The sequence below is a fragment of the Sprattus sprattus genome (genome assembly GCF_963457725.1).
Source record: "Sprattus sprattus genome assembly, chromosome: 2".
Lineage (NCBI taxonomy): Eukaryota > Metazoa > Chordata > Actinopteri > Clupeiformes > Clupeidae > Sprattus > Sprattus sprattus.
The window spans coordinates 66,824,842-66,846,910 of NC_137921.1; the positions used below are offsets into that span (position 1 = coordinate 66,824,842).

At 43.2% G+C, this 22,069-nt stretch overlaps 1 protein-coding gene across 1 annotated transcript in view; it reads left to right on the plus strand.

Moving 5' to 3' along the window:
• Nucleotides 1-2,487: 2,487 nt before the first annotated feature.
• Nucleotides 2,488-22,069, plus strand: part of fndc4a (fibronectin type III domain containing 4a) — a gene marked incomplete at both ends in the record, with an annotated part of 34,608 nt that continues 15,026 nt past the window's right edge. The window contains 4 exons of the mRNA XM_080832658.1: nucleotides 2,488-2,563; nucleotides 17,765-17,880; nucleotides 19,654-19,821; nucleotides 19,948-19,984. Coding sequence (XP_080688784.1) covers nucleotides 2,488-2,563; nucleotides 17,765-17,880; nucleotides 19,654-19,821; nucleotides 19,948-19,984 — 397 coding nt within the window. The remainder of the gene's footprint in view (nucleotides 2,564-17,764; nucleotides 17,881-19,653; nucleotides 19,822-19,947; nucleotides 19,985-22,069) is intronic.

A 22,069-nucleotide genomic window follows, 5' to 3' on the forward strand; every position in this document is an offset into this window, starting at 1 on the left:
CAGTGCACGGCACGCCCATCTTAGACTTCAACAAACATGCCCATATTACGTCCCAACACAAACGCACTTCTTACATGCCAGCATACAGTACATGCCCATCTTAGATGCCAACAAAACACGCCCATATTACATGCCAACATACAGTGCACGGCACGCCCATCTTAGACTTCAACAAACATGCCCATATTACGTCCCAACACAAACACACTTCTTACATGCCAACATACAGTACATGCCCATCTTAGATGCCAAAAAAACACGCCCATATTACATGCCAACATACATGCCCATATTACGTCCCAACACAAACGCACTTATTACATGCCAACATACAGTAAATGCCCATCTTAGATGCCAACATACATGCACCATATTCCTCTAGACACGCTTTTATCTTTTTTGTTATGTTAGTGTTAGTTTAATCAAATTAATTATACTTTTAAACTAATGTTGTTGTACAGCTCCCTTTTTTATGCTATGGTCACGTGAGCAGGTCTGTAACATAAAAAACAGGTAGTAGTGATAGCAAATCTTGAATCTCAGTGAGCAGTTATGAAGGGGATAAGAAAAATATGGATCTTGAAAGCCGTATTGTCATATTATCGGGCTCATTCACAGCGCAAGGATGAAAGTGAAGCCAGACAATTGTTGCCGAATAAAAAAACAAATCTACAACTCAAGAGTCCTGAGTAACTGGAGTTAATTTTCACATAACAGGAGTAAGTATTCAGATCCTTTTCTTCAAGTAGAGGTCCAAGCAAGAATTAGCAGCAACATGTAATTAAAGCATTAACGTAAAAGTACTGGTTTGGTCCCTCTGATATGTCATTATGTATGACATTACTAGATTAATAATACTCAACCATCAGTGTGTAAGCAACATGTTACTGTCGTAGCTGCTGGAGGGGGAGCCAGTTGGGACTTTTTACATGGTTTTATATACAGGGTACCCTGCCGAATCTGAGGGGTTGTGAGATAATTAATGGGAATTGAGAGAAGAAATACTGAAAGTTCTTATACACAAATCAGTTTTCAGTTTCAGTTCTGTAAAGTTACATTAGTGAAATACCCGGCCATTCTCCACATTACAAGTCAGGGTATAACCAAAATGATTTTGAAGCTGTTATTTCAAGGTAAAATAAAAATAAGTTGCATAATGTTACTTTAACAGTGCCTGAGTAAATCACTACTGCAAAAAAGAATTATGTTGGATTCACTGACATGTGAACATCGATTGCACATGAAATGTTAAATCAACACAGCTTTTCTATTTAAAAAAAAAAAATAGGTGTCATAGATTTCTTTGTTTAAACATGTAACTTCAACGTACGCAGATTTACATACTGAGCATAATCTTACTCAGGTTGTGACACTCAATATATATATACACGAAACAAAGCAACATGGTTAAAGATCAAAGATACCGACTCCAGCGCGACATTCCCTTTTCGAAGTGCCTGACTGAATTTACGAGAGCAACCAATGTGTGTCTGTGAATTAAACTTCAGAACCAAACGCGCAAACGCGCAATCGCGCAAACTGAAGGCGAGCCTCCGCAGTAAAAGCATACAGGTTTGTTTCCTGTTGCGCGTTACATGTAAGTCTGTGTCTGGTAAGACTCTAAGATTTATAAGTGTTAAATATTAAATCTCCGCAGAAGCCAACCCAGTGAGAGTAAGTGCTTTCTTTATTAAACGGTAAAATAACTGGAAACGGACATGACTGAAGAGCTTCGCTGAACCTTTAGAATGTCTGGAACATGCCACGTAATTCTCACAAATGAAGGACGAATACAATTGAATTACTGATAATCAGGCTACTTGTATGTTGTAGTAGGACAGGGCACCAAAGGTTAAGTAAAAAAAAAAACGGAGGTCCTGCTTTCACGGAGTCCTTGAGCACTCAAGGCGCGGCAGTGAAGCACGAACATTTGCGTCAATGAATAAATGAAGACCTTCGCCGTTGTATCTGAGCACACGCGCTGTGGCTCAGCGCTCAGCCTCAATATGGAGCTGACCATGGTTCTGGATTATCTGCCGAGTTAGGCATTTCGCCTTTCGATACAGGTATATTATAACCTATAATTTGACGCACGAAGATACAAGAGGATATCTAACCACAAGAACTGTAACATGATAAGATTGCGTTTGAATCGTCGACTTTGCCTTTAATATCAGGGAAGCATAATCGTCATTCAATGGAAACCTCTCAGTGACAGAGCTGGACATGTACGCGACATTAGGTAAAGCTACAGAAGATATGTTCTCCTGAGAAAGACACCCAGGGGCAACTTCACAAATATAGATCATGTTTTATTTAAGACATACATCAAGTTAATCACTTCGCCTGAACTGTCTACATTTGTTTTTGGGAACTAACATTACAACTATTTTAACGCAGGCATCATGCAGAAATAAAACGAAGCCAATTTTAGAACAAATGGATATTTAACAGACATCTGCAACAGGAAGATACCATTTTCAAGACATGGCTCGGTTCCTGGTCTTTGTGAACTCTGTGGCACTGTTGCTTCTGGGCAGTGACATGTTTTTGGTGGGAGCAAGTAAGTTAACACACTCCTTCTCTCTCAGCACATTCTAAAATGTGTGAAACCCTTTCTTGACCATATTATAATCGTAATTGGCCCAAAACGTAAAGGAAAGCTCAGAAGAACCGTTGTATGTTATCAAGTCTGGCACTTTTGATAAACAAAAAAAAAGTATTCACACCTAGCGACTGCCCTGGGAAGATCTCAAACATTATTTCCTAATTACGCCTTTAATTTGTGTATATTTTACATGTCGTCGTTTGTGTATGAAGAGGGGTGATATGTTGCATGGTCGTAATGGCTTGGCACACTGCAATCCATCTCCAAGCATAAAGACAATTGGTGGGCTATATGAAAATTCCATGCCGGTCCTTTGCCATATACTGACCACTACCCAAACCCACCACGGCTGTTTTTCACCATGCATGCATTCGGTTGCAACAGTACTGGCGTCAGTTCGCCGGGTTTGTTGTGAATATTAGAAGTGTTTTATCAACAAGGACATGGGTTCATGATGTAAGTATTGGTATATTTTATGCAGCCTGGCAAAAAGAAGTGGTAGGCGATGTGATTTGGAGCTGTTCTGACAACCTCATCTTCAAAATGCATTTGCCTGAAACGCTTGCAAAATACATAATTGGCTCTTCCTAAGTTCTACGTGAAGGAATCAGCCGCCCCCCCCCCTTTCCGTCTATCTTTCTGTGTGACAGTCAGTGGCGGCGCCAGGGGGGGGCTAGGGGGTGCTAGAGCACCCCCTAGATTGGCCATAGCACCCCCATAGCACCCCCAAGAAAATAATGTTTTATTTAGGCCTATTATTGTTATTTAATTTCATTCTGAGTTCTTAATAAAATGTATTGTGTGATAATAATATTTTAATCACAAAAGAAAATAACTGAAAATAACAGATTGAAATAAACAGATTGTTCACGTAGCACGACACAGACACGTTGCGCGTGAACGTGATTGTTCAATGAGTAGTAGGCTAAGTAACATTAATCCTCGCGATCGGTCAAGCGTTCACAAAATCACGAAAATGGATCGGTATTTGATCCGCAAATTTCCTCGAGTTAAATAAGATGTTCAAGAGGAAGAAAAAATGCAAGAGGTATTGGATTCTGATTCTGATGTAGAAGAAGAGGAACGTCCTGGTCCAAGTTAACCCTTCACCTCTACTGAGGGCGCTGCTAGCCATGCTGCTAGCACCCTGGGTGACTTAAGCATGAACGCCCAGGATGGTCCGAAAAGACCAATATTACAAAAATGTTGTGGAAAGCTTGCGCTACACACTGCTTGTCAGGGGATCTCACAGCGAGGCCACATTGAAGATGAGGATTCAGCAAACAGGGGTAATGTCCGCGAGTTGCTATCTGTAATTGGAAAATTTGATAAAAACCGTTCAGAAAAAGTTAGATAACAACCCGTCAAATGCAAAGTATGTGCACCATGACGTGCAGAATGAGATCATCAATGTAATGGCAGAAATGATTAGGAAACAATTAAGGGATGTTTTAAGCATATTTTTTTGTGCACTTTTTGATACACTTTTTGATCTCTTATTATTGTGGGTTTGAGTGCCTACTGTTTGGTTTACATTTCTGACTCTTTGCCTGTTTAAGTTAATTAGGCTATATCTGATATTCTAATCTGCCGTCTTTAGTTAGAAGTGTATTGAACTTGGTATGTTTAGTTTAATTTGTCACACATGGTAGTGGTGACCTGTTAGTCATCTGGCGCAAACTTTAATCCACACACTGAAGTAAGTGAAGTATTTGGGATTACGTTATCTATAACACGCTGCATCCATTTTGACCGTCGGAGATGAACGCGGCTTTGTGCGCGTCCGTCAGAAGTAGCCTAATGATAATAGTAACTAGAATGCGTTTCGTGAACGAACTGCGAGAGTGTGCTTGCTCTGTGACAGAGAGAACAAGTGCCAATGAATTAACATGTATTTACATCTACTCAATCAGTGTAGTGGGGCCTTCTTCCAATATATTTTAGCAAGCAACCAAGCTCAACCATTATATTTTGGCTCCACTGACGTTTAGACATATGAGGGTATCTTTGTTGTTCTGTTTTTGTTTGTTTGTTTGCTTGTTTATTGTGAAAGGGTCTAGTGTGTTACATTTGGTCATAGCCTAATAGTTCCAGAGTCTCGTTATACTGACTTACTGAGCTAAGTGAATTGTTGAAATTGTTATCTTGGTAAAAGGAAACATCTCTGCAACAATATTGGAATGAATGCGGTTACATAGCCAGCTTTACTTAAAGTTTATTGTAAGATAGGCCTATATGTTAGACTTAATGCAGTTAGAGTTAGACTGTAGGTCTAGTATCAAACGTAAGCAACACTTTTACTGTATAGCTAGAGAGCACGTGTATCACATTGGTTTATAGTCTGTCAAATTAGTTCTAGTTATTGGTGTTCGTTGGCATAAAAAGTTAGTCTTCTCTTATAAGCCTATAGTACATCTGATTAGAGCTAGCAACCATGAAAAACCTCTTCTGAAACTAAGAAGGATAACTATGACTAAATGTGACTAAAACTAATATGCATTTTTGTCTTAAGACTGAATCTAAAATAGCTGCCAAAATTAATACATCTCAGTGTTCATTTTGGCAGCTATTTTAGATTCAGCAGCTATTTTAGATTCAGTGCATATTAGTTTTAGTCACATTTAGTCATAGTTATCCTTCTTAGTTTCAGTCTAGTTTTCGAAAACTGAGCACACTACAACAGCTACGCTGTGTGTACATCCTCAAACGTTTTTCAGTTAACCTAATGATTCAAGGTCTCTCATGAATCATTACTCCCAGGACACGGGTTAATGTTAACTCACGCTATCGGTCACAACAAGTTACTTGGGATATGCTACCTCATAGTTAGCCAGGGTTCCCGCGGGTCCTTAAAAAGTCATAAAAAGTCATAAATTAGAAAATCCGAATTTAAGGCCTTAAAATGTCATAAAAAGTCATAATTACGACTTTGATTGGTCATAAAAATGTATTGGATTATATCGTGACTTTTATACAGTTTTAAACTTCAGTGCTTTTTAACGTGTTTTGGGGATCACAACAAAACGAAACCCTCATGGAAACAATAAAACCACTTCAAACTTCACCCCGGTAAGATTTATCGTAGCACGCCACGGTAGTGTGTTGCGATGTGCGTTGTGGGATAACGTGGTTCCTTAAACGGTTTATGTTAACTTTCCTTTGAATATGGCTAAGTGCAAGTTCAACAAGATCTGGCTCGATAACAGCGCATTTAGTGATTGGTTTGAAGCCTGTCGAAAATAACCCATTTGAAGCCCGCTGCATTTTGTGCAATATAACGCTAAAATTAGCTTCTTTGGGTATGTAAGCATTTAAGAAGCATGGAAGGTCCGAAAAACATAACGCCTCTCTAAAAAGCCAGCAGCAAACACCTGCGGTCATCATCACCCAATTATGTTCTGGTTCATTGGGAGCATCACTCGGCCCCAGTGCGACCCAGTCTGCTCTATCAACTTTGACGCCTACAACTCCGGTAAGCGAGCTCCGGACAGCGTTCGGATCTAAGCCAACATTAAAAGCGGAGGTGCTCTGGAACTTACACACGGTAGCAAAAAATTAGTCCTATTAAAGCAAGGATGACATAGGTGATCTGTTTCAAACCATGTTCCCTGATTCTGACATCGCTAAAACCGTCAAATTGGGAAAGGACAAGACGTCTTACATTACGCGATTTGGATTGGCAGATTTTATTAAGTGAGACTGTTGTATAGCACACTCTATACTGATACAACTAAGTAATGATCGGACATGAGACCGTGATAGAAATATTGACGTGCATTCTTTACTGTATGTTTCTTAGGTAATAAAATGCCCAGCATTCTATGCAGGTTAACAGTGGGGCATTATAGATGCCCCGAGGGAACACACTTTATTCAATATCATTACATTCCTCCCCCTTTACTTTTAATTCTCCATAAGTAACAGTAATATTCACTGTATTGATTATTATTTTCTAACAGTCTCAAACCTTAAAGAAACGTTCTTTACTTTGCGAGTAATTTTGGGACTATTGATTTTACTTCATATCCTTCATACTTTTTTTTGCCAGTAATGATGTGAAATAGGTCATAAATTTGATTCATAATGGTCATAAAAAGGTCATAAAAAGTCTTAAATTTGACTTGTTGAAACCTGCAGAAACCCTGTTAGCTAACGTTAGCTAGCTAAACGTTTACAGAGGCTAACGTGAAGCTTCAATCAAAAATGATTAGCTAGCTTTCCAAGCTAGCTGACACAACCTAAACACTCGACTGCCCCTTTGAAGTCAACTTAACGTTGGCTAATATATTCTAATAACTAGTTATCATTGACAGTTACAAGCTAATTTACCAAACTCCTTTCTGTCCTAAACAACAAGTTACTTGGGATATGATACCTCATAGTTAGCTAACGTTAGCTAGCTAAACGTTTACAGAGGCTAACGTGAAGCTTCAATCAAAAATTATTAGCTAGCTTTCCAAGCTAGCTGACACAACCTAAACACTCGACTGCCCCTTTGAAGTCAACTTAACGTTGGCTAATATATTCTAATAACTAGTTATCATTGACAGTTACAAGCTAATTTACCAAACTCCTTTCTGTCCTAAATTGAGCAGTTGCTGGTGTGAGCTACAATATGGGAGCTAGCAAAGCCATTTCTAGCTCTACTTCACAATACTGCTGCCTAGTGTAATAAGTTAACGTAAAACATAAATGTTTATAAAGTATCAGACATAAACAGGATACAACACACCAGTTACCAATTGATATTATGTGTTTATATATACCGAAAATGTCAGTAAATCCAGATGATGATTATGCTGCTGCTGCTGTTGGTCCCGTCGCAGGTCCCGTCGAAAACCCTGGAGTCGCGACCCTGTCAGTTGTTTCCATGTGAAATCAATGGAATGCTTCACTTTTTGGCGCCGTATTGACAACTGTCTGTCACTCGCACACTGTGCTTGTAAATTATTTTTCAAGTTTGCACGTACCTATTTATGCGAGTGAAATACTCGCACTGTAGAGCCCTGGAAGGTGTCTCTTAATATTCCTACAGTTGAATGGAGAACGACTGATAGAGCGGGTGACGTCACAATGGCTCAACCTTCCCCATGTTAGTCAATGAGAGAAAAGGGGGATGAAAAAATGGAATAAAAAAGGAGTGACAAGGAGTACCGCCACGAAAAGTCATAGCAGCTTGCACCGGATCGGGCCGGACGTTTTGGTGTTTGAATGGCGTCTCTAGCTCAATCGGGCGAGGAGTAGTTAGCTGCAAGAAAAACGTACGGAATAAATAAATAAATAAAGAAATAAAGAAAACTTGACGATAACAATACTGTGCTTCCCTTCGGGCAAGCACACTAATAATACGATCGATTTGAATGACGCTTTTTATGTACCCCAAAGACGCGTTAGAGATCAAACGTGTAAACATATGTGACGATATGGTGGGGAGGTGTTGTAGTAGAGAAAAATGAGACTCATATGCTATCACCCTAATTTCATAGCACCCTCAGTAAAACGCCGAGCACCCCCATAGCACCACCAGAAAAAAATCTCTAGCGCCGCCACTGGTGACAGTCACCTGGGATCTCACTCTGTTTCTTTGAATCAGTACCGCGTACGCTAGCGGCTTGGCATCTCTACCGTTTGAAGTGGAAGCTATATGCGCCTCAAGCACCTCGCGCTTTCTTCTGACTTAGGAAGATGGACGTCTTTCTAACCACCTCGCGCGTAGTATGGCAGTTGCTGCCGAGAAAAGTATGGAACTAATTGAAGCACACTGGTACCCCGCACACACTCATTCAAAACCAGATTTTCATTCGATTGATTAATTAAATTAATTAAACATAGGTTACAGATGTGGGCCATGTCCTGCAGAGCTAAATAAGAGGTTTAGGCAGGGCCAAGTTGCTCTCTGTAGTGGGAAAGCATTGACGGAGAAATTCAATACAGAATGTTTGTACTTAAATGAGCCACCCGTGAAATTTGCTTCCATATGAGATGCGGGTATGGCCGCTGATCACACAGCATGACAGTGCATAGCACAACCTGACATTATCACATGAACAGTGGTAGAGACATCCAGGGGCGCAGATAGCACAGATTCATAGTGACCCCGATCCGTCTCCCACACTCTCCCTACGTAAGGCGACAATCATCAGTTAATAACTCTGCACAGCTGATTAGGCGATGTTAGCGTCCCCCCCCAGTTTAAAAATCCCATTTGCACCGCTGGAGACATCTGCAATGTCACTGCTGCCGCCAGGGCCCCTGCTGTGCACTGAGCTGTTTAGAATGCCAAAATAAGCAAAACAAAAATCTCTCTTCTGAGTCACCTCAGTGGAGGCCACAACAGGTAATTTGAGGTCTTCTATAAACAAAAACAAAAACTCTTTTGTCCGTGTGGCTCCGTAGCGACCGACCCGACAGTGTTCCAGCTTCCCCTTGTGATTTCAGTTATAGCAGTTCGTTGCTGAAGCTTGAACCTTCCAGGTCGGTGTTCAGGGTTTACATTAGCCCCAGACCTGGCCCCAATGTGCACTGGGAGAGGATCTCGCAGGCCCTTGACTGCAATTTTTGCATCTGAATGAGTCATCTATGCTGTGAGCGCATAAAACTATGAGTTGTGATGACACTCCCCTCTTTGGGTTGGTCTGTTGCAGTGAGTCGGTGACAATAAGGCGAAAGAATCTCTGTTCTGAAGTACATTTATAATGGCAGAATTATTCACCATGACTAAGAAATGAAAGATGACCTCCTTTTTTCAAGTCCACACTGTTCCATAAATCTGTGTCATTTGTTCTAACAAGAACTGACATTTTCTTATGCATCCCACACATCACCTTTCTGCTATTCCCGCTCAGTTTGGGTCTGTATTTGTGAGTAAATTGCGACATTTACAGACCCTGAAACTACCTGCAGAGTGGCCAGCTATTTTTGGAAGCGGCAGCTATGGAAAGGGTCATTGGGACGCCGCCTTCATCAACAGCGTGCACAGAGACACACACTGCGTGGTGTGGTGGTTCTCACAGGGCTGATGGATTTAATGGGCTATTTAATTACCCCCAAAAAAACTGCTCAATTAGCCAAACTTAATTAAGCAGGGCCAGAACATAAAAAAAACCAGTGCAAGTTGAATGCGATTCGTTTCTCTGCAATGCTACGATACATCATTCAGCATGAAATAAAAAAAAATCTCACAGCCTCCTCGCACCATAATCCCACAGGTGTATTCCCCCGTAGCACTTTGATTAATTGCTTGTCGTCTAGTCTGAACCCGCTGGTGTTAAGGGCACCGGCAGAGCCAGACAGTACTCCGAGGCCTGCAGCGTACTTGAAGGGGCAGGGGTTGAGCCCCTGAGATCTCTTCATCCTATGGCAGCCTGTTCCGCACATAGGGGTGCATGGGGTGGAAGGGGGTTGGGGTGCATGGGGTGGGGTGGGGAGGTTGGGGTGGGGTGGGGAGGTTGGGGGTGCATGGGGTGGGGTGGGGTGGGGAGGTTGGGGTGGGGTGGGGAGGTTGGGGTGCATTGGGTGGGGTGGGGTGGGGTGGCAGGTTGGTGTGGGCTCAGGGGCAGGTCTTCTGAGACACTGAGCTCAGGGCCTCAGTGCTGTGAGATGAAGGAGGCTGCTGGTCTGACTCCAGATCTGTCCGAGTACAGCGAGGGTTTCCCAGGGTGCAGAGGGGAAGGTGGGAGGGGAGGGCAGGGTGGAGGAAGCTGGGTTCAGAAGGAGAGTAGGAGGAAGTGGTGGAGTCGAGTTTAAGGATCATGCTTCAGAATGGTTTAAATAACTGCTGGGTCATAGTGTCATAGTTTCCGATTTTCGGAAATAGTGGATCAGCGTGTTGTTCTAGAAATATTAGGTTCAAAGTATACTCTTGTTATTTCGATCAAAAGTACAGCTCAACACGCCTATATGATTGCCTACAAAGTGCTTACTGGGTCTGCTCCCACCTACCTAAATGCTCTTGTAAGGGGAAATGTTACACCCAGGACGCTGCGCTCATCCAGTGAGCGTTGTCTGGCAATGCCCCCGGTGCAAGCACGGCAATCCAGACTATTCTCAGTTGTAGTTCCACGTTGGTGGAACGACCTACCTAGCACTACCAGAGCAGGGGCGTCCCTCTCTACCTTCAAGAAGCTCTTGAAGACCCAACTCTTCAGAGAGCACCTCCCTTCCTAACTGGCACCTCGGCTTAACTTTCACTTAAGCAGTGACAGGCCCGCACTTCTTTTTCTTTCTATGTCGTTTTCAATTTTTTTGAAAAAAAGCAGTATTTATTGTTACACCAGGTTCTATTGCTCTTAGCTTGATTGTTCTCTCCCTTGTACGTCGCTTTGGACAAAAGCGTCTGCTACGTAAATGACTAAATGTAAATGTAAATGTAAATATGCATATACATAACTCTATTGTTAAGCCAAAGCCGAACCCAAACGCTAACCTTCACCCTAATTTTAGTTCACGAAATAGAACCAGTGTGCTCTTACTGTCACTTAGTGTTGTACGTTGTACTGCGTAGGCCTCAAGATACTTCAATGATCACAAATGCTATGTAGTATAAGGGTAACATTATGTAAAATGTGACTGAATGTAATAACACATATTGACAAACCCATTTTGTTCTCATAGTGAATGCAGGATCACCATCCATTTTAACCGTCGTTTGGAAAACCAGATAAAAAATAAACCTGTGACAGGTTTGTTAGATTAAAATGATCTTTGATTCTAGCGTTCAGTTTTTTTTTTGTTCATTCTAGAGTTTAATCAAACACCGTTTCAAAAGGCGTTTCTGTCAGCACAGGAGGGACCGTCACAAGGTCAGCTGGAGGACAGCATCGTTTCAGAGAGTGGTAAAGGAATTCTCATTTAGAAAATCTCACAGTACCCCAATTAGTGTCTTTATGTCAGAACCCTACGAGCTTTAACCTACTTGTTTTACGACGACACATTGCCAAGCAGCCTCCATTTAAGCTCCTGTCACAACAAAAAAACTGCAGTTATCAAAGAGAATTGCCATTCTCAGAAGCAGAGGGAGTGATTTACAGTGACTGTGAGTGTCAGGAGATGCACACATTAGGTTTGCTGGGTGGCGCGAAACATGCCAGATTGCAGGAAAGCCTCTCTTCATCTTTTTAATTTACGAGGATTCAGCCAGATGTTAGGAGGCCATGTTGAGATTTGAGATTAAGATACGAATACGGGAAACTTCATGGTAACCGTCTGTGAAGGAGAAAGCGGAGGAGATCAGTAGACAGGAGCAGACACCCCAGAGGCCTGAAACTCTCGATCCCGCTGCCCCAGATTCCCAGGAAGCAAGGCCTACAATCCTCAGTCACCTTTTGTATTGCAGAGCCTTTGTCGCCTCGTAACAGTTATCATTTCTGTTGCTAATATTCTTGTAACCAACAATTAATATCAATACTATTAATTGTTACTATCAATTGGCATCAGTTATATTGAAGTATAGTGTAACATTCTAACTTTAGCAGTACAGCTAAATAATGGTGATTCTGAGCCTATTGATAAATTATGTTGACATATTTTTAGGGATGAAGGAAATAGAGGAAAAGTTTCATGCTGGTGATCTAAATATGATCTTATGCTCTGTGTGCTAGTATGTTACACTTGATATTAACTACCTACTAACCGAGAGTGAGGTCATGCAGGGACATATCAGACTGAGGCTGTAACGTATCTACCGAGCGATAGCGAGGTTGATACGGCAAAGCCGAAGTCTGATATGTCCCTGCATGAACGAACGGTCGAGGTTAGTAAGTTGTTTATTATATGGCATTTTTAGCTCTTTTCATTTTGAGAATAAATGGTCATTGTAAATAATAACGTGCTATAATCAGGTAAACTGTGATGTCACAAGGGCACAACATGAAGTATGAGCCTATCTTCATATTACTTGGAAACTTGACATGGAAGTATTCAATTCAACTACTGCTGTTTATTTAGATGCTACCTGGAAATATGAATAGGCAGAAGCAAGGAGTTTTAGGTAGGAGGCATTTATTCTTGCTTATAATTGAGGACCACCACTGCCATCTATATAGAGTGGTGCTGTGCAGCTGCCTAAAGCTTAACTTACAAAAACACAAACATGCTCTTGGATACGTGCACCCTCAAATGCATGTGCAATCTCATATTCACATGCACTCACTCATTCTCTCTCACTCTCAGTAACCCCCTCCTCCTCCCCCTCTATCACCTCTCTATGTCACTCTCTCCCTCACACACACACACGCACGCACGCACGCTCACATATTAATTTGAGTAACCACTGCCAAGCTCAGTCTAGGTTAGAAGGCTTTTCAGAAGAAAAAAAACCTCTGGGGGTGTTAGCAAAGATGCGCTCTCAGGTAAGGCTCTGTCCCATTATTCACCTTGGCAGGACAGCCACGTTCTGGGCGGGGTCTACCACTGGCAGACCTAGCGCTGGACCGCGTGATGTTTGTCTCTTACATAACATGCTGCCTCTGAGAACGTGAAAGATTAGCGTCACCTCTCGAAGGAAAAGGACTTCCTTATCAGGATTGAACACAGCAACAATTTTGATCAATCTATGACTGTATCATAGTAGGAAACAACATTTGCTTTTGCAAATGACAGTTAGTTTAGCTGTCTTGTAAAAGACATTTAGTTTAGCTGTCTTTAGTTTACTGCTCTTCTACACGGAGCTGTTTCCTCCATGCCCCGTGAATGGGCAAACCTTTTTGAGTTAATTCGAAAGCATCCACAGTAGTGCCATCATTTCCGCTCCAACCACATACTCATTTCCTACATCAGCAGAGAGGGTGTGGGTGTGGATGTGGGTGGATGGGCGCCCATGCATCACCAACGGCCCGACGGTGCTTTTAAGAGCTTTTCGCGGGCTCCTGTAACTCCCATTACCCAGAGGACAATGCGCTTTTCTCGCGCTGGAATGGATGTGTTTGCGTAATGTGTAAATGTCACAGCGGAACCCTGATGGATGCCCTATAAAGACGAGAGAGAGAGAGAGAGAGAGAGAGAGAGAGAGAGAGAGAGAGCAGGGGATTCAAGGCCGCCTAGCAGCACCTGATTGGAGACCTTTTTTTTTTCTTTTTTTTTTAATCACTGAGGTCTTTGCACTTTTTTGTCCTGGCTTTCCAGGAATTTAGATGAGTTTTACATGAGGTTTTAACACAATTGAAAATGAGACAATTAAAATCCGATATGAAATAAACCACTAAAACAGCCTCTGCTGCAGTGTTCATGAGACCGTTTCAATGAATTGGAGTGGTGATTGAGTACTGTTGGTGATATTGTTTACATTAAATAACACATACTGTATTCATCATTGTCTTTGAGCTCCTATGGAGCAGTCAGGAAGTTCATTATGCGTCATTGCTCACCTTACAAGGCAGGCCAGGACATCAGCAAAAAAAAAAGACATTATCTGCATGAAATATGACAATCACATAATGACATTCCAAAATCCAATTACTGCATATTGAAGGTGAGAGGAGCTATCTGTCACTCTCACCTTCATAGCCCAGATCCAGCTCTTGATTCTGACCCTGTGACTTCTAAAATTATTGAGCACCTCAAGATAACCACCATATAATTTCAGAATTTATCTTTCTATATCTCTTTTCTATTCAGAGAAGTGTCATTTACAGTTTTTCATTGTTTCATCATTCAAGGACATGTATTTCTCTCATTTCCCTACTGTTTCCAGTGTCCTCTCTAAAAAAAACTACATATATTTGAATGGGTCAAAAACTGTGAGTTTCAGTTTGCGACTGAGATGAAAAGCTTCCACTAAGTCTCTATACTTCTTAGCTTGTACCTCGGTGGCTACAATGTTTAGGTCATTTCCTGATGCTTCAGTTTCGTTGGTTAGATATACTAAAGCTTTTGTTGTTTTGCCTGCATCCCCTTAGGCAGATATTTGTTGTTTTCTCAGGATGTATTTTAATAGTCCTTCCATAGAAATGTAGCCTCTTCTTATTTCATTGTCTTCTTCTTCTTCCTTTTCTTTTTCTACTTTTCCTCCTCTTCTTCTAATTCTTCTTCTCATTATACCACCACTACACACAAACAGTATGGCACACCATTTACATTTAGTCATTTAGCAGACGCTTTTATCCGAAGCGGCTTACAAGGCTGATACACATTTTTCGCTTTACCCTGATGGCACACTGCACATCAGGAGCAATTAGGGGTTCAGTGTCTTGCTCAAGGACACTTCGACAGGGAATCGACCTAGCAACTTTTTGATTACTCAACGAGTTCTCTACCTCCTGTACCACCGTCGCCCCTCACACCAGCACCAGGGGTCATCATTATTAAAAAAAGTGTGGGATGCTCACAAACCCAGACACCTTCATCCCCACAGACAACCACACCCTCCTCTTCCTCCCCCTGCAAGGCCTCAGTCAGCCTCGCATTTGGGCTGCATTTGTCAAGCCTGTCATCTGCGGTCGGCTGCCAAACAATGGGAGTATCCTTGACCTTTGACCCTGACCCCCAAACTGAGAGGGAGAGGTATTGACCGGCCTGACCCTTGACCCCCGACACTGGAGAACCACCGACTGAAAGTGAGAGGTATTGATTGACGTAACCCTGAAAAGGATGACCGGTCCCGAACTGTACTGTCCACGAGATCGATTGGCGGAGTGATACTCTGCAATGGTGACACCTGGCGCGACCCTTTTGTATGTTGACAGCAAGTGGAGGTGATTAGCCCTGTCCTCATGACTACAAAGTCCTTATACTCACCCATACCTGCATAAATGGACATGCACCTCCCTACCTGCAAGAATAAATTACTCCCCAAACCTCCACCTTCACCCTCAGGTCTTCAAACAGCTCGCTCCTACGCGTCCCCAAAACCAAGCGTCGCACCATGGGCGACCGGGCCTTTTGCTCGGCAGCGCCACACTTATGGAACAGCCTCCCTGACCACCTAAGGGCAACGCAGACGCTGGACTCCTTAAAAAATGGACTTAAAACATTTTTATTCAGGAAGGCATTTCCGGCCTTATTATAGTTAGTTTCTAATATGTAGGCGCTCTCAGATTCCTGTGAATGAAAAGTGCGTTAAAAATAAAATGAATTATTATTATTATTTATTATTATAGGAGAAGCAACAAGGAAGAGGCCAATGATGAAGGTGTGAGGGGAAAACAAAGAGTGCAAAACACAGGGAAAACTTTAAGGTTCTCATCTTTACATTGTATAATGCAAGCAACTTAGATGGAATCATCGTTCAAAAGCAACAGCACCAACAACTGCTGAGGCAATTATCTTAAAAACCAGAATGTACTGCTGTTCTGTTTGTGAATTGGATACATTGAGGAGACATCTCAGTCCATCTCAGTCACTTAGCATTCAGTCTTAGTCCATCAACACCATAAATAGGTTTCTTCTTTTCTATTATTGTCCTAGACCAGTCATTACATAAAATGGCTGAGTGTCAGCTTTCGCACTGAAGAGGCACAGTCATGCAGATCATAGAGAGAGACACACGTCCCTGGCTATGAACACAATGTCCATTAGACTTCTGTCTGGATGTTCCTTTTTAAAAATAGCCCCTCAGTACTCCAGGCCAGGTCATCTCAACTAGGGAGGTCTCTGCCACTTCTCTGGGTATGGTGACCCGAGCGCCAGGCTGTCCTTCATCAGTTGCAGTTTCAGTTTGTTTATTGGTTGAAGAGGGACAGTGTACATTAATAAACATTAAATTGTAAATGTACCCAATTGTAGCCAAAAGGCTAGTTTCCATTGGTAGTCCCCCTGCCAGAGTGATTATTGTACTCTATTCATCGAATGTCACCCCTCTCTCTCTCTCTCTCTCTCTCTCTCTCTCTCTCTCTCTCTCTCTCTCTCTCTCTCTCTCTCTCCCTCTCTCTATCTCTCTCTCTCTCTCTCTCTCTCTCTCTCTCTCCACGTCCCCATCCCGGCCCGGTCCATTCTGGCACTCTAATTAGCTTTTCTACAGCCCAGCTACATCAGGATAGAGTGCTCGATAGCAGCTCTGCAAAAATGGGCCTCTCTCTCTTCACGTAGACGGACATGAAGTGGCCACCAAGGTGCATTTAAAGGTCTCTCTGACGCAAGCATAGAGAGCAGGCAGATGGTTGAAGACGGGCCTTTTTTTTGGGTCTACTGTTCAGTATTCCGCAGATGCACAGATTTGTCTTTTTTTGTTGGTGTCAGCGGAGGTTAGCCGAGCCAGCGGTGGGTATGGGATAAAAAATGGGGGAATTTGAGATATGCTTTTGGGTCAGCGGTATAGTCTAGGGACTGAGGCAGAGCTGATTATAGACGGAGAGATGGGGAAGAGTAGATGCAGGTTGGGAATTTGAAATACAAAATAGAAAAAGGATGTGGATGCAGAGGGCTAGGCGAGAGGAAGCATCTGATAGGAGGAGGAGTGTTGGCCCAGAAAGGGATTAAACCCCTTTAAAAAAACCTATAAAACATCTTTGGGTGTTTCACTGAGATTGCTTTTAGATGCACCACCGCAGGGAAGAATGCCCCGTCAAAGGGAAGGCGAACGTGACCCCGAAGCGAGTGCTTTACATCATGACAAGACAGCGGCCCGATTGGAAAGCTTTGTTGGCAGCAGCCTCAGACCATTTAGAGAAAGAGAGAACGCGTGAGAAAAAGAGAGTGAGCGAGAGAAAGAGTAAACAAATACAAACAGACATGAGCCAACATATTTCAGACCTGTAGACTTGAGCCGAGAAAAAAAAGTAGGCTAATTGCATTGGCTGTGACCTGAATAGGATCCAGCAGACCACTAATGTTTATTACGGCGGTTCTCCGAAGAGAAATGCTGCTGTAGGCCGCGGCACCAGCCTTAGCGTTAGTGTCAGCCAGATCAAAGCAGAGAACTGAGGGGGTCTCATCTGCTGTTTAGATGACTCACGGGATACACAGACTGCACTGTCAGACACATTCCCATTCACACACACACACGCGTAAAATGCACACGCACACACACACACGCACACACACACACACACACACACACACACACACACACACACACCTTGGAAAACAAGCCGGGTGAATAGTTCCACAGAAAGTACATGCAAAGTTACATTTACATGCCGTAGTGTGCCTTGCGGTTGGACACACACACACGCCATGCCCCGGTGCCATTGGTGACTCATTTGGCCTTGTGTTCCTCCGCAGATCGCCCCCCTGCACCTGTCAACGTGTCTGTCATGCATCTGAAGGCCGACTCCGCAACCATCACCTGGGAGGTTCCTGAAGGTGACATCATAATTGGCTTCTCAATCACACAGCAGGTAAGGCTCATCCATGGAAGACCATTCTGTGTATAAAATGTTGGCAATACTCATAATTATGTAGTTTTAAAAAAAATGATCGCATTATATTCAGATTAACACATAAGTTAACAAATTAGATTGACAGCTTGTTGATACACTATACTTTTATGTATGTAGATCTAACCAAAATCCAAATCCAATCACCAAACACGGCTTATGTAAGGGTCTAGCATGCCACTGAAATTACAATACAACAAAACAAACAAAACATTTTCTTAGTGTCAATAACTTATTGACTTATTGAGATATTGAGGAGGTTCTCTCAATTCAGAAAGCTATCTTAGACACTGATAGCATTAAATGATAGAACACATCTATAGGCAATTATACAGTGAGTGGTTTTGAATATTATGCAATCGGATGTATAAAGGCCTGTTCATCTGCTTGGGGTCCTGTGTCCCCTGACCAATGCATTATTCATTGAGAGGAAAATTCTAAATGAATTTCTCCATCAAGCCTCTGAAATGGCAGGCAAAGAGCCCCTGGAGGACATCATGGGGTGTTGGTGGGGTGTGTGTGTGTGTGGGGGGGGGGGGGAAGGAGATAGCTGTTCCTTGAGGTTCAGACACCCCCCTGAAACAGCTTTTAGACCTAACAGTTCATCTTCCTCCTCCTCTTCCTCGAGAGAGAGAGAGACAGGGTGTTCGTCGAGACTCCTCCATCTGAGCATGCTCTGATGCGATTAAATTTAGATTATGAAGAGTTGTGAGAAGTGTACAGATTAAACATTTACAAAACCAACTGTCCAGAATGGGTGAAAAATGCTCTCAGTGATGCCCATGCATGTCAGTGAAGATTCAGGGGAGGAGTAGGAGGTTCAGCCACACCGTCTGAACAAAATCATTCTGCTTCTCTGAGAAACTCCTTCTAAGAAAGGCGTCTCTCACTTTTACAGCCATTTGCTGTTTACAACTTCTATGTATGAAGAGTCTTTCAGTCAAAAAGAAACACACGTAAATGAAATTATATTATTTAATGTTATATTAATGACCTAAATGGCTTATATAATAGACCTCACCTTTGTTTATTGCTGACATGCCCACATGTTCACATGTTAAGCCGGTGTCGACTTAGCGGATAAGACAATGTTTTTATTACCATCAGTTTCTTACTGGGACATTTATGGTGCAGGTCCCTAATACACATAAAACATCACCTCAAAATCATGGCCTCATAAACGGGACAGAGGAATAGCCTATAATAAACCTTCGATGTGGCGCTAGTCACTTTCGCGCTGGCGGTGACCTTGACTTTAAATAGTGTCTTTCCTCTGCCGTCCACTCCACTCTGCTCCTCTGTCCTTTCCTCTCTGCTGTCTCCTTCCCGCTTATACTTTCTCCTCATGTTCCCTCTACTGTCCTCTCCTGTCATTTCCTGTATATTTCTTTCCCTCATATTCTCTCGTCTCCTCTATGTCCTCCCCTCCCCCCTCCTCCCCTCCTCCCCACACCTCTCATCTCCTCATCTCCTCATCACTCCTGTCCTGTTCTGTCCTGTCCTGTCCCCTCTTCACTCCTGTCCTGTTCTGTCCTGTCCTGTCCCCTCTTCACTCCTGTCCTGTCCTGTCCTGTCCTGTCCTGTCCTGTCCTGTCCTGTCCTGTCCTGTCCTGTCCTGTCCTGTCCTGTCCTGTCCTGTCCTGTCCTATCCTGTCCTGTCCTGTCCCCTCTTCACTCCTCTCTCCTCTCCCCCTAATTTACTCTTGTCCTTTCTCCTCCTCCTCTCCTCCGCAGCGGCAGGACCGCCACACGCAGCGCTTCATCCGGGAGGTGAACACCACCAGCAGGGCCTGCGTGCTGTGGGACCTGGAGGAGGAGACGGACTACATCGTCCAGGTGCAGACCATCGGCCTCTATGGAGAGAGCCAGGCCAGCCAGCGCGTGCACTTCCGCACGCTCAAGATATACATATACATCACATAAACTCAAACTGTGTGTGTGTGTGTGTGTGTGTGTGTCCAGGTGCAGACCATCGGCCTGTATGGAGAGAGCCAGGCCAGCCAGCGGGTGCACTTCCGCACGCTCAAGAAGTCAGACCGCTTCCCCTCCAACAGCTCCAACCAAGGTGAGTGTAAAAAAGGCTCTGGGTTTATTTGCCATTTAACATATTGTTAATCCTTTTTCATCATTGAGGACTCTTAATTTGACATAGGCAGCATCAACGTCATGCTTGAGATAAGAACGCACTTTTACTGTGTCGCGCTATTGAAGCAGCAATTCCGTGCCTCTTATGTGTTGAGACCTAGAAACCATTAAGTTCGACGTGTGCGTCCATGAAAGCTTATCACACGATAACTTAACCTAATATGTGTTTCATATATGGAAATGGAAATGGAGCCCTAGTGACTAGTGACTGTTTTGACGGCAGAGATAGTGACACACACACTCTGAATTTAGTCTCTGCATTTTAGTGAAGCACACAGTGAGGCACACAGTGAAGCACACTAACCCAGAGCAGTGAGCTGCCTTCAGCGGCGCCCGGGGAGCAGTGATCGGGGTTAGGTGCCTTGCTCAAGGGCACCTCAGCCGTGGATGTGGGCATGGGAGAGCAGTGCTCTACCACTTCCCCCGCCCACATTTTTCCTACTGGTCGGGGATTGAACCAGTCACCCTCCGGTTACCAGCCCAAAACCCTAACCAGTAGGCCACAGCTGCCCCATCCAGTAGGCCACAAGCTGCCCCATCCAGTAGGCCACAAGCTGCCCCATTCCACACTGTAACTCCACACTGGTTGTTTCAACATACTGAGGATCTCTGTTAGAGAATTCCTATATTCCTGATTCGCCTTCAATACAGATTGGCTGCATCAGATCTTGTCTCCTGATTACTTTATATCCAACGTGCACCTCCCCTGCCCTAAACATCCTGGCCTTGAAGCAGTGTTCTGGCCGACACTCAAGATTGTGTGTGTGGTGATAGAACAGTATACAGCTTTACCCATCTACTAACCCTCACCGACAGTGAGCATCCAGTTATGGCATCTCAAAGATAGTGGGGTAACCAACATGAAAGGTTGCTCCTTCAATCAGGTGAGAAACTGCAGGCATTGCAGCCAGTGCAGTTGCAATGGGACCCACAGTCACAAGGAGCCCACGGAGGAGGAATGTGCCATACGTGGGGGGAGAGGGGGCTCCTTTACATTTACATTTAGTCATTTAGCAGATGTTTTTGTCCAAAAGCGACGTACAAGGGAGAGAACAGTTGAGCTACGAGCAATAGATACCTAGCGTAACAATAAATACTATTTAACATAAGACATAGAAAGAAAAGTGGAGCAATGTAACTGCTGTTAGTGCATGTTAAGTACTAGTAGAAGTGCAAGTTATGAAGGGAGGTGCTCTCTGAAAAGTTGGGTCTTCTGGGTAGAGAGGGACGCCACTATTCTGGTAGTGCTAGGCAGCTCATTCCACCAACGTGGAACTACGAATATCCTCCGATATACATCACATAAACTCGCACGAGCAGAGCGATTACAATTTGACAAATAGCAACACAGACTCAATAATATATATACAGCATAGCCTTCACTCTGTGACCAATGAGGCGGTGGGTTGTCTTTAGGAATATGTTGCACTGGGACCCATTAAGTAGCCCTCACTGCTCTCAATTCATTGTACAGATATTTAACTCCCTCGTTCTCATGATTTGTTGCCGGCAGGCAATTAACATGTTTACTGTTCATTCTTATGACAGTGCAGCTGCCTCAGTAGATGAGGGTGAGGGATACTGTACATGCAATGTTTTGACCCTTCAAGGTCTTTACTTATACCTGTGTCCAGCCTCAGGGCACAATTTGGTTTAGATGTGCACAAAACTCATATAAAACATATATATAAACATATAAACACCAGTTTCCTTTCATCTGATAGTCATGTAGAAAGGCAGTGTTCTTCCACAGCTCCTTAAATCATAGGACAAAGTGCCCTATTCCAAAATGGATGACTGAGAGTTTTCTGAATACCCTCAGGACTGTGGTGTTGTCCACAAACTATTGAGTTTGTTAAATTGTGACATTGATTTTAAGACTCAGGCACCAATTTGAAGTCAGTCCTGAGTCTAGTTTTTGAGGTATGGTAATCTTTATTCATGGCTGACAGTGAGAAGGTGAGAGAGAGAGAGAGAGAGAGAGAGAAAGAAAGAGAGAGAGAGA